The sequence below is a fragment of the Petromyzon marinus genome, chromosome 40 (assembly GCF_048934315.1).
Source record: "Petromyzon marinus isolate PM22_M1 ecotype Great Lakes invasive population chromosome 40, UKy_Petmar_22M1.pri1.0, whole genome shotgun sequence".
NCBI lineage: Eukaryota > Metazoa > Chordata > Hyperoartia > Petromyzontiformes > Petromyzontidae > Petromyzon > Petromyzon marinus.
Window position 1 is genome coordinate 6097821 of NC_133706.1, and position 25327 is coordinate 6123147.

The 25327-nt window shown below is 47.9% G+C and overlaps 1 protein-coding gene across 1 annotated transcript; it reads right to left on the minus strand.

The window, feature by feature from the left end:
• Window positions 1-1983: 1983 nt before the first annotated feature.
• LOC116950777 (TBC1 domain family member 14-like) lies at window positions 1984-23634 on the minus strand. The gene is made up of 13 exons (XM_032968836.2): window positions 23270-23634; window positions 19036-19396; window positions 17491-17614; window positions 16005-16141; window positions 13876-13958; window positions 12298-12415; window positions 11263-11369; window positions 10305-10379; window positions 7888-7982; window positions 6404-6475; window positions 5012-5140; window positions 4510-4619; window positions 1984-3056 (listed from the first exon to the last, which is right to left on the minus strand). The coding sequence occupies exons 1-13, from the start codon at window positions 23352-23354 to the stop codon at window positions 2708-2710; spliced, it is 1845 nt and encodes a 614-aa protein (XP_032824727.1). The 5' UTR covers window positions 23355-23634; the 3' UTR covers window positions 1984-2707.
• Between the last annotated feature and the right edge of the window lie 1693 nt (window positions 23635-25327).

Below are 25327 nucleotides of genomic sequence, written 5' to 3' on the forward strand. Positions count from 1 at the left end.
ACTGTACTACTGCAGTTGTTACTCTGCTTTGTCTCTTGCGATGACGCCTTCATCATCATTTCATACCTGTCAACCCCTTATCAGTGCCCTACCTTATTACAGACCAACTCATAGGATCCATATTCCTTGGTTCTATTCGGTAAAGTCACGTAGGTAAAAAAATAACCAAAGAATATAGACCAACTCATACCTTGTTGGTCACCCCCGTGCCCCTTATAAATCTCAACGTTCACCCTACAAAGGTCCCATCACAAGGGAAAAACACAGACGAAACATTTTTGTTGCCAGCACTGAAACGGCTGTACGTCGTGTGGACCTGAAAACTCAATTTCCTTGTACAAGATTACGGGGTAAACCGTATGGGTCGACGGGTTGACAGGTATGACACACCCACCCACACACATACCTGTCAACCCTTTATCAGTGCCCTACCTTATTACAGACCAATTCAGACCTTAATGGTCAACCCGTGCCCTTATAAATCTCAACGTTCACCCTACAAAGTCCCATCACCAGTGAAAAAATACTGACAAAACATGTAGTTTTTCCCATATTGAAACGGCTGCACACTCTATGGAACTGAAAACTCAACTTTCCTGTACAAGAATACGGGTAAACGGTATGGGTCGACATGGTATGTCATTGACAGAATTTAGCAAAACTGCATATGTCCCATGGACCCAGAATTTTCCCTAAAGTCTGGAGAGGAGAGATTATGGCAATGTAAAGCAGTTGGCAAATAGTTCAGAACACCACAACTACCTGGCTGTATAAAGTGGTAGTTATGTATTTTATGCAATTTAGTAGGTAATTATTTCGTGTTCTGTATAATTCAGTCATGCATCAATCTAAGACTCGTGTTTTGGAGGGTGCGTCGCTACATACAGGGTGGTACCGATGTCGTGATCCCACAATTAATTAATCCCTAACATTGTTTTCAATTGTGTATAAAAACATTTTTTTAAATAAACCTTTAAAAATATTACGTTTTAGAGAATTGAATGGGGGAGGGAGGGGAGGTCACAATACATCTGGACCACCATGTACAAATCGGGCAGTTCACCAGCATTGGTTCAAAGTAAGCCCAACTGCTGACGAGACGCCGTATGTCGACAACAGTCCAGAGTTTGCTCGTACTGAATCAAATGGTGCTGACAATGTGCTTTTCATAGGGGTTGTGTCAAAAAAATAATACTGAACCGTTAATTTGTTTTCATACTCAGACGAATATGGGAAGGAGGCACGAGGTATTTTATTAAAGTAGATGAGCGATCCAAAAATTGACGGTCGGAGTGGTGTGACTAAAACGGGGTGAATGTTAAGGTAAAATGACCATGTTGAATGTTAAACTGCACAACAATACGCAGATTTTATTTTTAGCAAGCGTTTTAAATTAGCTTGCGTATTAAATAAAGTATATTAAATATGCAGAAAATATAGAAATTTCCAGACTATCAAGAGAACATCCAGCAAAATCTGGAAGTCGCTACGTACTTGCGAGACCTGGCCACCCAATGACTTGCACATATTTCCACGATGAATCATAATGCAACGCTCTCTCGTACGATCGGGGTTCCATGTTTAGAGCCCTTTACCAATCAATTTGCTGTATGCAGGTTCGGATGTGTGGGATGTTTGACCATACTTCACCTTAAACGTGGTTGGAGGTCCCAGAGAACTGGTTCAGATATCACTCACAACTGATGTTAGCCATGGCCAGGAAATAAAATGAAAATAAAACTCAGGTCACGATGTGCATAGCCTGACTGCACACCCAGGTTTCAAGTAGAAAATATTACTCTCCAGCCCGATGTGAACCCACTCGATCCTCCATCATCACCAATCGGCATTGACCAGTGTGGTGAAGTATGGTCAAACAACCCCCATGACCAATACAGCAGGCTGGCGGGGGGGTTATCCAGTGGTGAATTGACAGAGGGCAGTAAATTCAACTTTTTCAAAATATGAGTTCTGCAGAAAGTAACAGATATTACTTGGTCTTTATTGAACAAATTCACAGAGAATACATTTTTTTAAAAATCCTGCCTTAACACAATTACGCAAAAAGTTGCAGTCATGTTAATTTACGCGGATGGATAAATATAGATTTAAAACTTTCGTGACTGCAGGAATTCATATTCTATGGTTCTTTCGGTAAAGTCACGTAGATAGAAAAAATAACAATAAAATTAAAATAAAGTTAATAAAAAATATCACGACGTTTCGATCGCAACACAAGCGGTCGTCATCAGGCAAAGGAGTCAGCTTCTCAAGGCAAGCTGTTTATAAAGTTTTGGGGGTGGGCGCAGCCCAAGTGCATCAACAGCAACGGAAGTATGGGCGCCTGATGGCGGCCGCTTGTGCTGCGATCGAAACGTCGTGATATTTTTATTAACTTTATTTTTTTATTCTATTGTATTTTTTTTCTATCTACTTGACTTTACCGAAAGAACCATAGAATATGGATGAATATCATTTGCAGGCCATTTAGAAGCGATAGGACATCTGCCAGGCCGTAGGCCATATGAAATTGAGGCGTAAGCTCCTGAAAAGATAGTCACGGGTTGTCTAAAATGAAGGTCACCAGCCGCATGAAATTAAGTCACAGGCTGTGATAAGTCAAGTTGTGGGCCTCATGTGGCCCATAGGCTGTATGACAAAGTTGACGGCAGTGTGATTGAAGTCCCAGGCTGCACAAAGTCACGAGTCACACGGGTTCCCCCCCCCACCCGCTGCCCTGAAGGGCGAGGACCTGAGCCCACGATCGCCGGCGGCTGACCATGCGGACGCCGGCGATGGCGGAGAACAGCGCCTCTTCCTGCGTCGCCGGAATTGGAAAGGGAGCGGCGGCAACGGAGGACGAGGCAGCGGGAGACGACCTCGCGAGCAGGAGTGCCGCCGCGCCCTCCTTGTCGAGGGTCAGCAGGGAGTCGGCGAGCAGCGACAGCCTGCCCAGCGCGGCGCGGAACGCAAACTCCTCGCCGTCACGGAACCACACGTCTCGTGCGCGGCACGCGCACTCCAGTGGAAGCACGTGCGCCAGCAGGACGAGCACCCTGCCGCCACACCAACACGGACATCGTTCCAGCCAAGTGACTCACTCCCTAGTGTTGAAGGCATTATACTGCACCCTAGAGCTAAGAGGAAGCAGCACAAGCACGTTTTCAGCACTCGGTTCATAAGATGCGACTCCGGATGGATACATTTTTCAAAATCACGAGACTCTGTCCTGGCAGACGTCACGGTCAAACGCATGGTGGCGTGATGTTAACTCCCTCGCTTGGTATGCAGGAGTTTGCACGTTCTCCCCATGGTCGCGTGGATAACTCTCTGCTTTCTCCGATTTTTCCCTCCACATTTAGAATCAACACACGTTCAGAGTATTTGGCTGCTCTACATTTCCACGCGATGATAAGCCACTTCGTTGAGCTATCATTTGTGACAGCCAGGTCGCTTCTGAAAATGAGCTATATAGCTCAGTGGGCCTTACTTGGTGAGATAACAAAAAATGTTTAGTATAGTTAAAATTTGGACTTAAAACTTTCGTGACTGCAGGAATTCATATTATATGGTTGTTTCGGTAAAGTCACGTAGATATAAAAAAATAACAAAAGAATAAAAATGAAGTGAATAAAAAAAGAATAAAAATATCACGACGTTTCGATCGCAACACAAGCAATCGCCATCAGGAGAAAAAATAGGGGAAAGCTGCTGAGGAAGGCTGTTTATAAAGGCTTAGAGATGGGCGGGATAGCTAATGTTTTTTATTATTTTTTATTCACTTTATTTTAATTTTTCTTATTTAATTGTTATTATTTTTTCTTCTATCTACGTGACTTTACCGAAAGAACCATAGGATAGTACAGTTTAGTTTTAGAGGCTAGATTCTGAGCATTGTGAATTTAATCGGCATTCTTTAAATTTGTATTCTTATATTCGTGATCTAGTCGACAAAAAACTGTGCATTTTAGTCGAGTCCTTGTAGATTCCACTTAGTAATTATCTCAGCCGTAACTGAAACAGTCCAACATTTTCGTCCGCTCTTGGTTAATAAATGCTGGCGAGGGGCATTGTACATTTCCCACCCCGCTAAGGTCAGGCAGTAAGTGACTATATAGCCAATTGTCACGTCAGAATGATAATCTTGAGTTCAACTGCAGGAGGAATCAGATGAGCTATGAAGCTCTTTTTTCACAGATGTCCAGTATGTGCGGGTCAGTAGGTTACAACAGCAAACAATAAAAAACACACGATAGGAGTGCAAAAGGAAAGGAAAGGCAAACAAATCACTCAAAAATATACAAAATAAAACTAAAAAATGTTTTATCTTATCAGGTAAAGCCCACTGAGGTATTAACTTATTTTTCAAAAGCGACCTGGCCACAAATGATAGCTCAACAAAAAGAAGGCTTCTATCACGTGGAAATTTAATCGCAGCAAAATAATCGAAGTAATCTCAATGCATGTTGCTAAATGTGATGAGTGTAAAAAGGGAAGATGATGGCTCACCAGTCGCCGAGGTAAACGTCCGGGAGTAGACCAATTTTCTTGAAATGCGCAAACAAACCTGGAAGGTTTTCTTCAAAAAATACATCGAAGGTGGCAAGATACCTTTTCACCTGCGGGTAGACAAAAGGTAAAAGGTGCATCCGCCTTTGGAGGATGGATAATAGGAACATATTAAGTGTGTCGTTCGGTAAAAATGGACGGAACGGGGAAAAAAGCGGAAGACCTCGCAGAGATAGTCTTGACGGCGACATAAGAGATTGGTGCCAGAAAGACGTGGCCACTACTTGACCTTATTGGCACACGACAGAGGAAAGTGGAAGCAAATGGCGAAATGTGCGGTGGACACCTATGAGCTATCTGCCCCATGGATTGCGATGATAATGACTGTTATGAATGTTGGACTTCTTTCGCGCCGTACGTAGCCAACCATGCCGATTTGGTCACGTCACCGTTGGACGAAGGGCCTTCCTCCTCCACTCGAAGGAGCCGCTGTGCTGCGCACCTGGTTCGGGCGAGGCAGCGCGAAGGCCAGCATGCAGGGCTGGTTGAGGATATTGGCGAGCACCACAAACGCCTCCACTGCATCCATGTACAGCAGCAGCATGGCCGCCAGCCACGACGTCATCGGGGCCTGACAAGACGCGGCCACACCAGTGCCGGATTAAGCTAGTGCGGGGGCCTGTAGCGTACATTATAAAGCGGCCCAAAATAAAAAAAAATAACAAATATTAAAACACTAATTTTTAACTTGCTATACAGCCAGATAATACGACATATCGCTAACCTTAAACACACAGTCATTCATAAAGTTGAAGGCAGTATAGTACTATAGTAATAGTGCAAGTGCAGGATCACTGAACTGGAATTGAGCTAAGTGCGGGGCCCGTAGCATATGCTACTTTTGCTACTAGGATAATCCGGCACTGGGCCACACACGCGCAGCTGTTTCCGTTCGCCACTACGTGACGGTGACATCACCACAGCGTTTGTGCCAGGCTAGGTGCACCGAGGCTACAAAGTGAAGTGCCGAATGCTCGCTGGCAGGTGACAGGGCAGACGCAGGAGTTATGGGTTACCTGAGATGCCCGACAGTTGAACCACCTGTGCTCCCCACTCTGTCACCCATATAAAAGACAAAGCTCCCCCGAAGCGGTCGTTAAAGAGCCGCAGGTTTGCTGACCTCTGCGCCAGGTTGAACGGCTAAAAATAATTTTAAATGTTCAGATAGCTACAGACTTAATGCTGCTTGGAAGCGAATCCTCAAATAATACATCGTTTAAATGCATGCCTATGCAGGTCACCATACTTCAATGGGGATTACCGTTGAACAGACAATAATAGGTACTGCTATTTTAGTGCACAGATTCGACAGTAGGTCCAAAATAGACTTGCATAATGTGCATGCGTAATGTAGGTTGATTACCATATAAATAACCCAACCGGCAATGGATAACCATTGTAATTAATATACATTCATTAATAACCCCTCTCTTCACTCAAAAAGTGCTCACATGTCATCACATCTGCCCCTCTATTTATGGAACAAAACAGGATTTCTCCACAAATCTGGCTGTCGCCTGATGAAGCTAGTTGCAATTACTGGTGAAACGTTGTACTCAGATTGTAAATGTTGTGGCTTTGTTCTCCAACACACCGGTGTGCTGTACTAGTGACGAATTGGCACGTTCTGTTTACGTGACAAACCTTACTAACTGGCTGTATCGAGCGGTGGCGGGTTTAAGGACACATTTACATATTTACGCGATCTAACCCAAAAAAACCTGTATGATATATTAAGGCTGAATTTAGTAAAATCGACAACCCTAATTTGTACTAAAGCAGGATGTCCGCTGGGCGGCGTGCGAGAGTGTCCGTGCGGGGGGGGGGGGCCTACGTAGCCGACGTCCGGTCTGTATGTGGCGTATGCACCCAGAACATTCCGCAGAGAGTCATGGTAGGGTCCTCCCTGGCTCAACAAGTGAGGTGGTGGGGGGGGCAGAGCAAAGAAACCAGGGGGCATCAACACCGCCTCTGAATCAACTCGGCAGCATGGGGCTCAAACATTCCAATATTTACACAAGTCTGCAAATCACACGAAATGAATGGGACTCAAGTACAGTGAGGTGGAACTTAAGAGGCAAACAGGTTTTTATTTTTAAATGGACCTAAACACGGTTGTGTTACTACAACCAATAGAGCCTCATCTTGATAAATTGTTGTTTACTTATGGTCATGACTAACGAGAGGTCAAGAAGTCTCTGGGAGGAAGCGGAAGAGAAAGCAAGTCACGGGGTGACCCACTTTGTGGCAATGGCCCACGCATCGCATTTGCAGAGAAAAAAAACTGTACAATACTGTGCATGTACAGTTCCTTTGTCAATCCACTGCTGGATGAGGGCCTTGCCACGCCATGTGTGGTGGCTCGAGGGGGTTACCTGAGCATACTTCACCATGCTGGTCCATGTGGTTTGGTGAAAATAGATGTGAGAGCTTAAAAGTAGACTACAACAATGACTGTTACTGCACTGTCCCTCCTGCTGCAAATAACGTAGTCCCACAGCCTATAACAACCAGTTGTGCATCATGAGCACCCATCCACTGACTATCTAGGATCAACCCTGCTGAGCTTCTGCGATCTGAGGCGATCAGGTTAATTATGGATCAATGAAAACGGCATTATGTGTGAAAACATATTCATAAGTATGGCGGGCGGTGGCGGAGTGGTTAGCACGCTGCGCTACGAACCTGTCGTCCCGAGTTCAAATCTCACTCACGGACAACACCAGTGACAATTATCTGAACCGTTCCTGGGTCTCATTTAGATCGACTCAGCCTCAAATGAGTACCTGGTGCGGTGTGTAAAATATTGCCACTAGGGAGACCAAGGTGGTCGGGTGTGGTGCTGGCCACCCACGGCCTTCATAGATGCTCGCTGAGAGCACTTTCCCCAACAGTCTGCTAAGGCTATACAGGGGAGACACCTGTGGGATATTTTGTAAATTTCTGGCTAAGACTGTGCGTTCATGACCTGCGGGTGGACAATTCTCTCTCGAAGGGAATATATTACTGATTTCCTGAACGGGCTTCCGTCACTAGAGCTCAAACAACACACGTTAATACGGGTTACTCGTGTATTCATCTGGGCTATCTGTCCACCCCCACCAATACCCCGGAGAAGTGAGCGACGCCTACAGAACTCGTGCGAATGCAATTAAAAAAACAGGGGGGTCACTCCGCACCAGAACACCATCGTTGACGATATCTGTGGAAGGAAAAAATTTGGCGCGTTATACGACAACGGCTGTCCGACTTGGCGGAGAGCAAAACCAGGCTGCGGGGGGGGGGGGGGGCACATCGCTACGAGCACTGGCAGCGCACCTTCTGAAAGATGTGGAGGTCAGGAAATGTGCTCAAAATGTCCAGGGTCATGGCTTCCAATTGGGGGTTTCCAGGTGCCACCGACGCACCCAGTCCTGATGGCAACCGGGAGGGAGAAAGGAATTCTTATCAGTGGAGATCTTTTTAAACATTTAAAAAAAAAGTGTTTTAAAAAAAAATAGACGGTATGGCTGTGACTGGCCGCGAGAATGGGGGCTGGGGAGAAGGGATGATGGACTCTGGAGGCTCCACCCACTCCGCGTTAACACACGGTAATTCGCTGCTCCTGGGAGAAAACAAGAGTGAAAAACTTGGACATCGCGTTTGTTATTTTATTCCTGGTTCTGTTTGGCTTCCCTCCCCCCTCTCCCCTTAAATACACTGCTCCCGATCGTTAACTCTCCCGCGCTACCCCTACCGCGGTAGGGCGGTGAGTCCGGATGTGCCCTCGATCAATCCCCAATTTTTAGGGTGAATTACGTAAAGTTTGTTACGGGTTACCTGCAGTTTTTTCCACTCTTTTTGAAATCTACTTTGAATTCTGGGTCCTTTCATGACAATAAAAAATGTAAATTAAAAAAATCTATAAACACTCTGCCAATGTTCTGTCACAATCAGTTACGGAGCAGAGCGCTAATTTGGACAATGTTGGAGCAATGTTTTTTTTATATATTTTTTCCCCTCAAGTTTGACAGGGAGGCTTTTTCGCGACCAATATCATCCATAATACGGGTTTTTTGGGTTACATCGCGTAAATGTGTCGTTAAACCCGCCACCACCCGACACAGCCAATTAGTAAGGTTTGTCACGTAAATCTGGCTGTCGCCTGATGAAGCTAGTTGTAATTACTGGCGAAACGTCGTACTCAGATTGTAAATGTTGTGGCTTGGCTCTCCAACACACAACCGGTGTGCTGTACGAGCAACGAATACTAATTTGGCTGTGTCGGGTGGTGGCGGGTTTAACGACATTTATATATTTATGCGATATAACCATAAAAACATTATGGATTTTTTTTCCTTGTAACTTTTGAGAAAGAGCATTAATGCCTCTGAAATGAAAGCCATCTGGAGAATTCCCAAAACTTCAGGCTGCCAAGTCATAACTTTCAAGGTAACTCTTTCAAATGAGAATATCCTTGTCGCTTGAGTCCTCTGTTCAACATAAGCTTACATAATACTTTCATTTCGCATAGCGTCGGTAATGCTAATTGCATCCCATGACGCCGTACATTAATTACGTATAAATATAAACTCGAATGTCAGGTACAAGAAACTAACAGATTTTCGAACACGTGGCCAGTATGGTGACCGGCTGCAGAGGATTGTGACGCAGGGAACACTGGAAGGTGCAAGGGGTAAGAAGAGGGTTTGGGTTGGACGTCAAACATCGATCACTGGACGGGATGGAAGCTCGCTCGGTTGAAAGACACAGCGATGCACAGAAAAAGCAGAGAGGCTAATTTGGACAAACTGCAATGGGAGAAATATTGGCGAAGGAAGTGGTCACGCCCCAAAGGCCAAGCGATTTGTAGTAGTAGCGAGTCGTGAGATTGCTGCCAGTTATGCTTAGGGTTTCATCCTACAGGCTCATGTGTGTTGGTGCAAGACTTCTACACGATCAGCTCCATTGCAGACACCTGGCTCGAGGGAGTTGAACCCACAACCCGTAGAGCCGCTGGTTCAGTACCTTGAGATTCTTCACAACTTGTGTTTGATACAAATGCGCCAAGTAGGGAGATATGATACACACGATTGGAATTACACAGAGACAGGAAAGGGGAGCACACGGATTAGAGACCATACATCAACTTAAGGACGTTATATTGACTGTTAATAAAAGTGGAATTGGGCAGGAAAACGTTGTTACAAAGTGTTCATTGCAAGGCCCGCAGGCGACTAGCGGCCCCTGACGGCCTTCAGTGTAGCACGTGATGTACAGCCGCCGACAATACACAAATGTGAAAACACCCATCATCATCACCGTGCTGCTGTCAAACCCCCAATGGTTTCAAATGTGTGGCGGCCTTCGCACAGAGAATGTCTTATCGGTGAAAGTGGCCCCCTCTGAAAATGAGTGAAGAACACTGTTATAAAGCAACGATGGCCGGTGGTTGAGACTAACAATGGAGTTACAGCCAAATGAGCGAAAGGTGCCTGAGGGTACATTCACCGCGGAGATTGAGCAATTGAAATCGGCTCGTGTGCAGGAACCAGACGGGATAGTTGCAAAGCGAGAGCTTGAGAGATGGCGATGGCTTTTGGAGGCTTTCATCATTCAATCGAACGTGCCCATGATTACGACGAAGCTGAATAAGTCGCATTTAAATGTGGGAAAAAAAGACGTCGAATAGACTGCAAAGCACAGCCTGAAGCTCCGCTGAGATCGGGCAGAGTGTTGAGCGTGCGACACGCTACCATCCATATAGCAGCAGCAGTCCCCGCACGAGTCTTCAAGCTCCTTCCACCGGGCGAGGAAAATTTCGTACAGTTCTTGAGAAGGAAAAAAACATTCACACACAGCCAGGGTCGGATTCATGCAGGGACTTTCAGGGCTGTAGCCCAGGGCCTCAGAAATGTAGCCCCCCCCCCCAAAAAAAAACAGACTTAATAACAGTCCCAAGGCGCAGTAGTTAAAGCCAAAATGAAAACTTTTTCAAAAGTTTTATTTTGACTTGGCTGCACAATTTGTACGTAACATTTAAAAACTAAAACTCAAATGACCAAGGTGAACAATCGTGGAGTTTGGCATTGGGCACGGGTGATGGTTAAAACTGTGAAAGGAAAACAATTTAATAAACAGAGGGCCCCCCAAAACCAGTGCCAGCGCTCGGTGGGGGAGGGGTGCTCTGGTGGGTCCAGCGCCAACCCGAGTTCACGCTCCTTGGTGGCGGATCACTGTTACGGTGGCCCCCCACTTAACAGCTCCCATTGGGGCCACTCCATCCGAGAGGTGCTGGAGAAATGCAGCGGGCCAAACATCCACCCACCCAGCCGCCCACACAGTGCCCAAGCCACCCGATATATCCAACCCTCCCACCCAATGTATTGCGGTGGCGAAATGTTAACTACCTCGCCTGATATACAGGATGTGGGTTCGATCCCGACCTGCTGAATATTTGGGAGTTTGCATGTTCTCCCTGTTGATGCGTTGATTTTTTAACCGGGTCCTCCGGTTTTTCCCCTCCACATTTAGAAACATGCGTTTTGAGTATTTGGTTGCTATCAATGTCCACGTGATAAGCCACTTCATTTTGCTATCATTTGTTGCCAGCTAGCTTGACAGAGCTCTATATGGGCTCAGTGGGCCTTACCTGGTAAAAAAAAAAATTTTGATCAATATCAACCGACCCACCCAATATACCTATCCACCCACCAGGTGTAATGTTGAGTTGGTTGCCAATGCTGTGCTGCCACACCCAACCACGCACACTCGGAGGAATGCCCTCCCACCACAAGCTGCGCACCTTGCGGCTCTTGCACCTGTTCAGCAAACACCACCACATTGCCTCGCGCAACGACCAAGATTTTCGCAATTATTGTGACGGTGCGCTACAGACTCACCGGCCCTTTTATCATCGGTCAATCCACACGGCTGGGCGAGGAGGGCCTCCCCACGCCGTCGGGTTGCCGGGGCGACTTTCTTTACCACGCCGTGACATTACCGCGCACGTCTCTCGAGCTGCAACTTTGAACGTAATCCGAGCACCACTAGTTTTTGTAGACAAACTTAAGTCTTTAAGCGTGGACAGAATCTGTTTGCGATCGGATCATTGGGGGGGGCACGTGCCACCCCACGCCCCCCCCCCCCCACTGGTTTCACCAGTGAGAGGGTTCTTTTTCTTCACCTTCCGTACTGATAACTCAACACTTGTGATGACGAACTGCAAACAAATACCTCCAAAGACAAAGCTGGAACACCGTTGTCAAATCTGGGGTGGAGGAGCACCCAGTTTCCTACCTTGCTGTATTTCGTAGAGTTCCACATAACGCAATTATGTTCACCGATGAACCAGCACTTATCAATTCACTCACTCACTCACTGGTGGCAAGTCTCCGCCTTGTCCCTCTACTAGCAGACTGTTTAGTCTCATAAACACAGCGTTCATCAGCACGACGTTCAACCACCAAACCCGCAGGACAAAGCACCTTCTCTTCCTGCTTCTACCCTCTCGCTGCTCCCCACTTTGGAATTCTCTCCCGCCAACTCTCGCCAAGGTTCTTACAGTTCAACGTACTGTACCTATTAACTGTTATCTAATACAACTTTAATGTTTGTTGCTGGCCGCTTGGCCAATTTGGCCCTCCCTGGGCCTGTGCTCTGCAACGGGAACTCTTATATGAAAGAACCGCATGTCGTGAAACGTTAAGGAATTCTGTAACACAGGTGGCAGTGGGGTGGTACACGCACACTTCTTGCCAGCGCGGCAGCACGCCGCGGCTCCACAGGGCAGTCGTCCGCGTCGCCACCTCCTCCCGGCGGCACCGCTCCTCCTCAAGCCGCCGCCGCCGCTCACACGCTCGCTCCTCTGAGGGAGGACAAGGCGAGACGCAAGGGGGCCATCCCCCACCCCGCACAGTGTCCGGGGCGCCGCGGTGGCGAGATGTTAACTACCTCGCCTGGTATACAGCAGTTCGTGGGTTCAATCCCGACCCTGACGCCTGCTGCTGTATATTTGGAGTTTGCGCGTTTCTCTCTCCCCGTGGTCGCGAGGATTTTTCTCCGGGTCCTCTGGTTTTTCCCTCCACATTCAGAATGAACAAGCGTTTAAAGAGTGTTTGGCTGAATTTTGATTTAAAGCTTCGTGACTGCAGTAATTCATATTCTTAGCTCTTTCAGTAAAGTCACGTTGAAGGGAAACTATAAAATAATAAAATATATATAAAACAATACAATATAGTGTTTGGCTGCTTATAGATGAGCATTCATTTGTGGCCAGGTCGCTTCTGAAAGAAAACTATAGAGCTCAGTGGGCCTTACCAATGGTAAAATAAAAAAGCTTACAGTTTAGGTTACTCTCCTCGAAATAACGTGGCTAGACATATTGTATCCCGTGTGAATCGGTGGAGGTGGTGGGATCTGGGGTACACCTCATTATCTAAAACAAAATTCGCACTCTCTACGCTGAAGAATTGACCAGTGTCCAAAGAAATGTTGACTTTTTGTTAGCTGTGCGGAAATGTCATACCAAGGCAGTCCTAGTTTTGGGGCGTGCTGCACGGTAACCGGATCTGGCCAGGTGGCTGGGGGGGGGGGTTGAGGGCGTCGGCTCGCAATCGGAAAGGTTGCGAGTTCACATCTTGGTTGGGGGTTGACTTAGCCCAGGGGCGGCCAACCTGCTGTCTCCGGATCCGCACGCGGCTCTCTTTTTAAGGACCGCTTCGTGACGTCATTCACATTGAATCGCGGCCATTGAAATAGAGTTGGGGGTTTTTTTTTTTTTGCACCCAATTCAAAGAAAATGGCCCTTCTTGTTATTTTGGTGGCCAACCCCCCGATTTAGTCCATCATCCCTCTGGGGTCCATAAAATGAGTACCACTGTACGGAAGTTGACAGTGGATGTCCTATGAGGTGACTCCCCCCCCCCCCAACCACCATCATAGGAATGGAGAATTCCCACCGCTGGCTCAGGGCTGTACACAGGTGATGAGCACTGCTTCAATTCTCATTTGAGCACAATATACCTTTGACCCACTATGATGATTTAAGTGTGCCTTTAATCTTTGACATGTATATTCATATTTGCATATTTCTTTATAGCAGAGCATTCGCAACTGTAATTCCTGAAAGCAATGCACACGTTACAAGCTGTGAATCGGCTAAATTTGGTCTTTATGTAAATAATGGGGCTGTGCGTTTAGAAAATGGATATGCTGGGTCATCCCACCCCTGAACTGGTCCTGCAATGAGGACACACAATGCCTCCGAGAAGAACCGTTTGCCTCCTGTCGTAATCGCAGCGCGAGTGAAGATGCCCGTTCTTGTACCTTGCTTCTGTATTTCGCGAAGCATGGCCTCGTACTGCACTCTGTGCCTTTGCTGCTCAGCAAGGGGCTTCGGAGGCAGATTTCTGCGGGACCCAGCACGTGCATACAAGCAGATAAATTATTATTTACACTCCGACATTAAGTGGCACAAAACATCGGGCGTAAGCAATTCAATTATCACGTGATAAATAAGGTTGCCGCGATATATTTTTTTCTTGATACAGTGCAATATAAATGTTCATTATATAACAATTTTCACCATATCAGTTTTCCATAACTTTGTAATTGTAGTTCCCATTTTTTGTCGTGTAGCATTTACACTTTTCTGTGCTCCCAGTGCAAATAAAGATTATGGTACTTAAACGTTTTCCCAACTGCAGTTCAGTCAACACAAGCCTGCCATAAGTCTTGTGAGTAGTACAGATTTAGAATCTGTAATTCTCACAATGCACATGCTGCCAGTCAAACAAAAACTAATGAAATAATTAACAAGACCTAAAACAATGATGATGTGATATAATAGTGGAGACGTCAATTACTCCAGACAACTGCTTTGTAAGGCGCTAACTTAAGTGGCAACAGCTATTCAGGAAATGTAATTATTGCGTTTAATATGCCGTGAATAACTTGTAAGGAAATTTAAATGTTTAAAATATAACATGAGCCACGGTAATCATGATGGCCACATTATTTGCAAAACGGAAAGTACGACTATCGTGGCGGATCTTCTACGATACACCGGCGTATCTCCATTTCGCAGCGACCCTACTGGAAATCACACAAACGCAATAAGCGTTTGTAGCCGCTCGCACGTTTACACGCACATGACTTGCACATTGCAGGAAAGAGAGGCCGGCGTTTCTCCACACACAACACAAGCAATCGTCATCAGGTGATGACAACACAACACAAGCAATCGTCATCAGGTGATGACGATTGCTTGTGTTTTGATCGAAACGTCGTGATTTTTTTTATTGCTTTTTGTGTTTAGTATATTGTCCTTCCCCCGCACCTCTCAATTAGCACGGTTAACTACATACCATGCAAAAAAGTTCAACATACATAACACCCATGGGTGGATAATCCGGGTTGCTTATTCACAGTGCTTGCAATTAAAATATCCATTTCTCTACGCAGGGCCATCCAAAGGGGCGTGCTGGGCCCAGGGCAAATCACACTGTGTGGGTCCACCCCTCATGCCTTCAAACTAAACAGGAAGTATACCATCAGACACCGTGAAGTCAAAGCGAGGGGTCCCCCAAAGCACACAGGGGTCCAGGACGGTCCCCCCGATTCGGCGTGCTCTCGGGACGTCTGTGTCTCTACGGACGCTGGTTCTATTATTTGCCGGGCCTCGGCTACCTACGTGACGGAGTACCCACGTGAGCACAAACACACGCTGACAAGTCCAAAAAAGCGATTACTCCGAAGGGCAATAAAAGCAAGCTGACATTCTACATCTTCACCCCCATTCTACATAGGTGAACAATTCATATGCTTTACTACCCTAATGCTACGTGTGTTTTGCATTTATCTGTTTTTGTTTTACCCGGGCACCCCTCCCCCCCAATCACTCCAGATGATCGAGAGTTGACTATATCGCCACCGTCCCGATAATGGGAAGTCAAAATCCTTATTTACATAATCAGTGCGTAAAGCAGAGGTCAATATCGACAGAGCGGATAACATGATTTATGCATATTCAGGATGAGTTTCAGATTACATATTTTTAGATATCGGTTTTTAAGGCCGGATTGCAAATTTTGTTACGTATTTTGGTATGTACATTTAAGTGCATTTCATTATTTATACACTGAATTTAACATTTCATATTCTTTATAAGTGACGTCACATATCGTCAAAAAATTCGTCACATGATACATGTTTTTTGGAGATTCCAAAATAATGGAGAAAATCTGCAAAATCCCTTATGCATATTATCACGCCCATTACAAATATCAAGCGCATGTATGTATGTTGAACTGGTCCATCAACACCATCACAACCAGCGCAGTCAACCGATCCACATGCAGCCACCGTGAATTACCGGACTGATTACACTCACAACGCAACAATCTGGAGAACGAAGAACAACAACAACAACAACAACAAAAAGACAAGGGCCGTACTTTGGCCGCTGCTCAAGGACGATCACGGTGGTCGCCGCAGAGGTGAACTCAGCCGTGCAGAGGTCCACTCTGCTCCGCCACAGCCTCGGCCAGGTCAACTCGGGCACATGGTCGACCGCTGGCCCGGCTTGCTCGCTCTTCACACGCGCGCACGGCGAGCAATGGTGACAATAACAACGGTGGGGGGTTTCGTTCCCCGCCACAAGAGACAACACGGACGAGAGATTGCAAGGCAGCGTCGGGAGAAATTACGGATGAAGAGTGATCGGTCGACCGATTACCCATACGTTGTGTTGATCATACAGCGCCATGCCGTCTGTTTGCAGAGATGGTGGGGAGCATAGACACGAGAGTATAGTACAGTACAACCATATAAATTTTCGCTGTGCCTACTGCTGGCAATGAAGCCCTACAACCGCAATAACACAATGTCTTTTAATTAGATAGAAAAAACCTCCCTGAGCTTCAAGACTATATTTTGGAGGGTCCCTCATTGGGATGTTTGGTCAGTAATAAGTGTTTGGGCTTCATGTGGGATGAAATTGAAGAACCTGGAGAAAACCAACACGTATGGGGGGATAACACTCAAAAGACCCACACAGATTAGAGAAACCATTGCTTTTCTTTCATCTTCTGGTCACCTTGCAGCTTACACCAGTGTAATGATACGTGAAGGTCCAATTCAATACGGTTATTTATACCAGGTGACGCCAGTAGTTCGCAAATGCCTGGCGAAAACACTCTCGCAACTCCTGTACCACAAAGGATTATACCATCTAGTGTAAAAGATAAAGGTGCAGCCCTGAAATTGCTTAGTCACGCCACTGCTGGCGGAAGGGCCTCCACTATAAGAAGCTCTAAGGGGTAGTTTGTCCTACTCTGCCACGCTGGCTAGAAGCCTTGCAATAGGTGGGTGTACCCACACTTTACTGCACCACACACGACCTGCCGATTAACCGAGGTGTACCCACTTTTAATGCTGGGTGGACAAACAGGATTTAAGCAACTTGGCCATTCCTTTAACTGCTGCACCGGGTGAACGAATTGGAAGAACCTCGATTTAAAGCTTTCGTGACTGCAGGGATTCATCTTCTGGGTTCTTTCGGTAAAGTCACGTAGAATGGAGATAAAATAATAAAAATAACAGAATAAAATTCTCACGACGTTTCGGCCACAACACAAGTAGCCTTCCTCAGGCTACTCCTCAGGAAGGCTACTTGTGTTGTGGCCGAAACGTCGTGAGAATTTTATTATTATTTTTATTATTTTATCTCCATTCTACGTGACTTTACCGAACGAACCCAGAAGATGGAAGAACCTAGATTGCAAGTCTAGTGTGCTAACCTTTCGACCACGGTAGAATCCCATCAACGAGTATGTATTGCCCAACATATCCAACAGCTTGCCAAGGCGATCACTATTCTATCGATACGAATAACAGCACAGATCCGAACTTTGCCCGGCACAAGAGGTTTTACGTTTTCACCTGGCGACCGCCGGCAGTGGAATCCTTGTGCCCGAAGGTGCTCTTGAGGATCTTCCAGGGCCAGGCTCCAACTCGGCTGCTTGTGTCATGAGCGTCATCGCTCTGTTTTGTTGAGAACAGACCGCTGCAAAAAAGCACGAGTTGGGTGACATGGGGTGGTCTTCAATACATCTTTTCCATTGGCACATCTAAGCAAAACCAGCGTGGGAGCCCCCACAATACCTTTCCTGATGGCTTTTTGCCGTGCCAAGCCGGACCCAAACCGTGCTACCACTGGCACTCACAAGAGGCTATCTTAATCTGGCTCAGGGGGCATGGGTCTCGTGGATGCGTAACATCAGTCAGGAAGCGCACGGCATCCCACCACGTCATCAATCACGCAATCTCCACTCGCTCATTGCGTGCAACGTCGGTGGCACGCCTCGCGGTTACTGCAGTGGAAAACAACCTGGTGCCTCCTGAACCCGCGCCAGGCCGGCTTGCCACAGCACCCGGCGCGGCTCCGTTTGTACAGTGGAAAAGATGTAGGAGCTGAAAAACTGCAGTTTCCTTCAATGCTGTGTTACCACCACCACTGGGATAGACGTCGGCTTGGCGAGCGTTCCCACGGTAGCCCCACCGTGACTCGCCTGTCACCATGCGGGCCCGGTGAGTGGACTCCTCAAGCTCCTGCTGATAAAGGAGCCGCGGATTTTACCTGGGACACTTCGGAAATCAGTTGACGTCACAGGGTCCTTCATCAAGTTCAACTTCCTCAGGGCCCCATAGTTTAGATTGAGTGCTCTTGCACGTAATATCTGGTAACCCAGCAGCCTTCGTTGAACAAGGCCGACTCCGCTGAGGAGACCAAGGTGGTCAAAAGCGACCCGTGTTTTCTTGCTAAAGCAAGTGCTGCTGTATAATATTGTCCGGGCAGCCAATAGGCTGATGGACTAAAATAATATTTGTATTTACACGTGGAACTTTCGAACCAAGTTCTGCTCATAAGATTACACTACCCCTTGCACTTCACAGCAACTCATATTGATCCATAATACAGGTGTTTTGGGTTAGATCGCCTAAATATGTCGTTAAACCCACCACCACCTGACAGCCAATTATTAAGGGCTGTCACATAAACAGAACATGCCAATTCATTACTAGTACGGCACACCGGTGTGTTGGAGAGCCAAGCCACAACATTTAGAATCTGAGTACGACGTTTCGCCAGTAATTACAACTAGCTTCATCAGGCGACAGCCAGATTTACGTGACAACCCTTACTAATTGGCTGTGTCGGGTGGTGGCGGGTTTAACGACATATTTTTATATTTATGTGATCCAACCCAAAAAAACCTACGTGTTAAACTCATATCGAGTTTGTGTGCGAAATAATATATACCTGCACTACGTGCCACCCACATCTACGCAGCCCTCCTTCGACAACCCGCACACCCCACGGTCCTGCCCATCCACCACAGACAAGCCCCACGAGATCAACACGGCGTGGGGAGGCCCTCATCCAGCAGCGGATGGACAATAGGTATACGTTGATATCTCTATTACCTGGATAAGAACCCCCAGCCAGTGCTAGGCACCACCTGCTTGGGCGTTGGGCTCGGACTCTCAGCCTCGTCTATGGTGATGCTCTGGAAGCTTGAGCCCGAGGTCTCTGTAGTGCCATTGCTCTCAGGACTTTCAACCTCCTTCGCCGGTATTATCTTCCGCTTCTTCAACTTTACTGTCAACGTCATCTTCAAGTCATCGGTCTTTGCCGGGACCGTAGCGGTCAGCGGTATGTCAGCGATCCGACGGGGGCTCGGGCTCGTGACACGGGGCTCTGCCTTCCCGCACGGACGGCCTTCCTGCGGGTCGTTCTCTGGGCTGCTGGTGGACGTGTGCAGGGGTGGTGGAGCGACTCCCGCTTCTGTGGAACGCGCACACCGCAAGGATAGCACCAGCGGCGGCCATAATAATCATGCTCACACTGTCAAACGTACCTCCACTATCATTACCATCGATAACCACCACCAGTTAATGCTACCACTGAGAATCAGAATCTTTTCATTTAGACTGGAGGAATCCAATGAGCTGTGAAGTTTTTTTTTTTCCCAGATGTCAAGTCGGGGAGCGGGGGGGCGGGGGGGGGGCGGGGGGGGTCAGTGATTTACAACAAACGATACAAATACCACCATCACCATAATTTTCTTCATCATCATCATCATCAATCACAATCTATGCCACCAACATCATCACCCTCATCAATATTTTGACCATTATTGCCATCAATATCACAGCCATTATCACCATCAGTAGTACCACCACCAACACGATCACTCGGTGCCATCAACATCACCACCACCATCATCAATTAATTCATCAGTATCGATATAACCACTGTCATTACCACCATGATCAATACCAACACCATCATCATCAGCACTACCTTCAACACCATGACCAATAAACACCACTATCCGCATTATTATCACCACCACCATCATCATACTACGGGGTCACACCAGCAGCACCATCAAATACCACCATACAGTAATTAAAAACACCATGAATACCACAACCGCCATTACGAACACCATTACAATCAATACCACCATCAACATCATTAATAACCACGACCTTCCCACTCTCCCACACTCAGCAACATCACCACCATCATCATCATCTTTAACAAGACAACGACAACCAACGAGACGCCACCACCTTCACCATTACCAATCACTACTATCACTGCTATCACCAATAGTCTGTGACAGACTGTTGGGGCTAGCGCTGTTAGCGAGCACCTATGAAGGCCGGCACGGCACACGAAGGGTGGGTGGCCAGCACCAACGCACGGCCAATTAACCAACAACCAGCGCCATTCGCCACAAAGTGACGGGGATATTCACCACGGCGCCTGTGCCAGGCTAGGTGCACTTTGAAGCCACGTGAAGTGTCGAAGGCTCGCTGCGATTAACGGTAGATGCACCACCAGCTGTACCCCCTACGGTGCCAACTTGCTGTACTTGATCCGCCCGGCGCTCCGCTCGTTGTTGTGAGCGTCGCTCTTCTGCCCCCCGTTGTTGCTGGAGGGCGACTGCCTCCAACTGCCCAGCAGCAGCAGCAGCATCCTTCAAGAGACTCCTCCAGAGGGGCCGATCTTGACACCACCGGTACCAGTAGTTGGCAAGTCCACTCAGCTCCACATCCTCCTGCCCGTAGCGCATCAGCTTCATCTCTTCTCCAGCCCGTGTCGTGCCCATTTAGCTCCCCTCTATGCGGCCAAACAGAAGAAGCTGCTTTGGGCATGCGGGCTACGTGACCCGGCCCAACGCAGCCTTGCCTGCCGGAGGAGCTCACCGATGGGAATTTGTCCAGGTCGAGAGCACGACCACACCACCATTATTAACACCACCTCCATAAGCAACACCACAACTGACAGTGGAAGTCACCCTCGCCATCACTGCGGGTAGTAAACCCACCACCCCCTTTCACCAGTGCCAGATTATCGTAGGAGCAAAAGTAGCTACTACACATGCAGGAGCAAAAGTAGCTACTACACATGCAGGAGCAAAAGTAGCTACTACACATGCAGGAGCAAAAGTAGCTACTACACATGCAGGAGCAAAAGTAGCTACTACACATGCAGGAGCAAAAGTAGCTACTACACATGCAGGAGCTAAAGTAGCTACTACACATGCAGGAGCTAAAATAGCTACTACACATGCAGGAGCTAAAGTAGCTACTACACATGCAGAAGCTAAAGTAGCTACTACACATGCAGGAGCTAAAGTAGCTACTACACATGCAGGAGCAAAATAGCTACTACACATGCAGGAGCAAAAGTAGCTACTACACATGCAGGAGAAAAAGTAGCTGCTACACATGCAGGAGCAAAAGTAGCTACTACACATGCAGGAGCAAAAGTAGCTACTACACATGCAGGAGCAAAAGTAGCTACTACACATGCAGGAGCAAAAGTAGCTACTACACATGCAGGAGCTAAAGTAGCTACTACACATGCAGGAGCTAAAGTAGCTACTACACATGCAGGAGCAAAAGTAGCCACTACACATGCAGGAGCTAAAGTAGCTACTACACATGCAGGAGCTAAAGTAGCTACTACACATGCAGGAGCTAAAGTAGCTACTACACATGCAGGAGCAAAAGTAGCTACTACACATGCAGGAGCAAAAGTAGCTACTACACATGCAGGAGCAAAAGTAGCTACTACACATGCAGGAGCAAAAGTAGCTACTACACATGCAGGAGCAAAAGTAGCTACTACACATGCAGGAGCAAAAGTAGCTACTACACATGCAGGAGCAAAAGTAGCTACTACACGTGCAGGAGCAAAAGTAGCTACTACACGTGCAGGAGCAAAAGTAGCTACTACACATGCAGGAGCAAAAGTGGCTACTACACATGCAGGAGCAAAAGTAGCTACTACACATGCAGGAGCTAAAGTAGCTACTACACATGCAGGAGCAAAAGTAGCTACTACACATGCAGGAGCTAAAGTAGCTGCTACACATGCAGGAGCAAAAGTAGCTACTACACATGCAGGAGCAAAAGTAGCTGCTACACATGCAGGAGCTAAAGTAGCTACTACACATGCAGGAGCAAAAGTAGCTGCTACACATGCAGGAGCAAAAGTAGCTACTACACATGCAGGAGCAAAAGTAGCTACTACACATGCAGGAGCTAAAGTAGCTGCTACACATGCAGGAGCTAAAGTAGCTACTACACATGCGGGAGCTAAAGTAGCTACTACACATGCGGGAGATAAAATAGCTACTACACATGCAGGAGCAAAAGTAGCCACTACACATGCAGGAGCAACAGTAGCTACTACACATGCAGGAGCAAAAGTAGCTACTACACATGCAGGAGTTACGGGCCCTGCACTTTCAAGGGCCCCGCGCTAAACGCTTTCAAAGCTATCAATTCCGGTCCAGTGATTCTGCACTTGCTCTATTACTATAGTACTATACCGCCTTTTATGAACGACTGGGTGTTTAATGTTACAGATTTGTCGTATTATCTGGCTGCATAGCAAATGAAAAAATACAATTACTTTACTATGCAAGTTGAAAATGTGTTTTAATTAGTTTTTTTAGGCCTCTTTATAACGTATGCTACAGGCCCCCGCGCTAGCTTAATCCGGCACTGCCCTTCAACACTCTCACGACCAACAACTGCGACCCTCCATGGCCACAGCCACCACCAACATGATCAACATCGTTATCATCATCGCTTCCACCACCACCATCAACATCTTCATCACCCCGAAAAGTCGCCACCGTGCCCGCTACTCCGTGGGGCTTTCCAGCCGCGCCGGCCGCGCGTGATGGTGATGATGCTGGCGGTGATCGAAATGCTGGGCGCTTCTTCACGAAGTGGACACGAAACGTCGGACATCATGCCTAATAACACGCGACGGCGAGATGTTTACCACACCACGACTATCAACAACAACGAGCGCCATCGCCACCACGACCATTACCTCCCCAAGCCTCTACCACCACCACCATCAACAAACTATTTCCACGACCACCACCAACAACAACAACCATCACATTTTACAAGCTACAACCACCAGCGGCACCCCCTTGGACGTACAAGCAGCCACTTCCACATCACCACCAGCACCGCTCCCATCAACATCATCACCACCACCACCATCACCACCACCATCATCACCACCACCACCATCACCACCACCACCATCACCACCACCACCATCATCACCACCATCACCATCACACGCAAGCAGCAGCAGCAGCAGCAATGTCCTCGCCTGTCGAGGGAGACCCGTGGCCTCCTCCATTGCGCCGCGTCTCCTCGTCGGCGGTGGCGAAAGATTCTGCCCGATGTTCGGGCATTGTCTCCAGGTTCAGGACGCGGCTTTCTTGGTGGGCGTGAGGACAAAACGCAGACGTGCTCGTACACACAGACGTGCTTGTACACGCAGACGTGCTTGTGTACGCAGACGTGCTTGTACACGCAGCCGTGCTTGTGTACACAGACGTGCTTGTGTACACGCAGACGTGCTTCTACAACCACAGAGACGCCGCAGCCGCTATCAGCGCCACTCGAGCGAGTGAGCAACTCGGGTCACGTGCACTGAAGGCGCCGTCGACGTCGTGGGGGTGGTGGTGGTTCCAATTTTGTGCACGAGGGGGTTGAGGTTGGTGGGCGGTACCATGAGTGGTGGTGCTGGTGCAGGGTCATGAGTGGTGGTGGTGGTTGGGCAGGGCCATGAGGTGTGGTGGTTGTGCAGGATCATGAGGTGTGGTGGTGGTGGTGGTGCAGGGTCATGAGTGGTGGTGGTGGTTGTGCAGGGCCATGAGGCGTGGTGGTGTTTGGGCAGGGCCATGAGGCGTGGTGGTGGTTGGGGCAGGGTCATGAGTGGTGGTGGTGGTTGGGCAGGGCCATGAGGTGTGGTGGTTGTGCAGGATCATGAGGTGTGGTGGTGGTGGTGGTGGTGCAGGGTCATGAGTGGTGGTGGTTGGGCAGGGCCATGAGGTGTGGTGGTTGTGCAGGATCATGAGTGGTGGTGGTGGTTGTGCAGGGCCATGAGGCGTGGTGGTGTTTGGGCAGGGCCATGAGGCGTGGTGGTGGTTGGGGCAGGATCATGAGGTGTGGTGGTGGTGGTTGTTGGGCAGGATCATGAGGTGTGGTGGTGGTTGTTGGGCAGGATCATGAGGTGTGGTGGTGGTTGGGCAGGATCGTGAGGTGTGGTGGTGGTTGGGGCAGGGCCATGAGGTGTGGTGGTGGTGTTTGGGCAAGGCCATGAGGCGTGGTGGTGGTTGTTTGTCAGGATCATGAGGTGTGGTGGTGGTGGTGGTGTTTGGGCAAGATCATGAGGTGTGGTGGTGGTGGTGGTGTTTGGGCAAGATCATGAGGTGTGGTGGTGTTGGTGGTTGTGCAGGGCCATGAGGTGTGGTGGTGGTGGTTGTTGGGCAGGATCATGAGGTGTGGTGGTGTTTGGGACAGGATCGTGTGGTGGTGGTTTGACAGGGCCATGAGGCGTGGTGGTGGTGGTGGTGGTGGTTTGACAGGGCCATGAGGTGCGATGGTGGTGGTTGTTAGGCAGGACCGTGAGGTGTGGTGGTGGTGGTGGTGGTGGTGGTTGGGCCGGGCCTGTACAACCTGTGGATAATGACTAAGAAATAATTGGGAAGATGGCCAACGTGGGCCAGAGTGCACCGCTTATCTCCTGGATTTTCATTGCAGGTTTCAGTTGCCCGAACCAAACTTGGTTCTCAAGTGCAGCAGTGCGTTAATGGTCTCTGCTCCGGTCACCAATGACGACACAGAAACAGCCATCACATTACATTTGAGTGTGCACTTATTTTTTTATAAATTACAGCCCTGATAAGTGAAACATATCGCGTCGACTGCCGTGCGATGAACGTCACAACAATATGACACGCAGAGCGAGTAGGGAGGATGGCGCTGCCCCGTGGGGGAATGGAGCAGGTCTCAGAGGTAGATCTGTAGTGTCCACTTCCATGCGGGGTTCTTGTACACGGAAGGATCTCACTGCTCAGGGAGAGATCCTGGCGGGTCCTTTGTCTCACGCCGTGATGCCAATTGCACAACGGGGATGACATTGAATTTGCTTTTATTATTCGCACAAAAAAGACCAAGTGAAAGACAAACAGTGCAAAATAAAAAAACAAGGTAAAAAAAGTGCGCAGGTGAGGTTGGAAACCCAAGAGGGCTTATGTGAAAGCCACACCAAAAAAAATAACAATGTATATACGCAACACAGATTGTTCAATAAGTGGTGGGAATTGCATCAAATGGTTTGTGCGGATGCGATTATTTTTTTAAAGTATAATACGTGAAT

Bases quoted from the DNA above. Each gene is read 5' to 3' on its own strand.
- LOC116950777 (XM_032968836.2), bottom strand. From the start codon at position 23,354: ATGCCCGAACATCGGGCAGAATCTTTCGCCACCGCCGACGAGGAGACG. The intron at 12,416-13,875 runs GTACAAGAACGG...GTCCTCCCTCAG, and splicing joins TCGCGAAATACAGAAGCAAG to AGGAGCGAGCGTGTGAGCGG. The intron at 10,380-11,262 runs GTGGGTGGATAG...TTCCTTCTCAAG, and splicing joins CCAACTCAACATTACACCTG to AACTGTACGAAATTTTCCTC.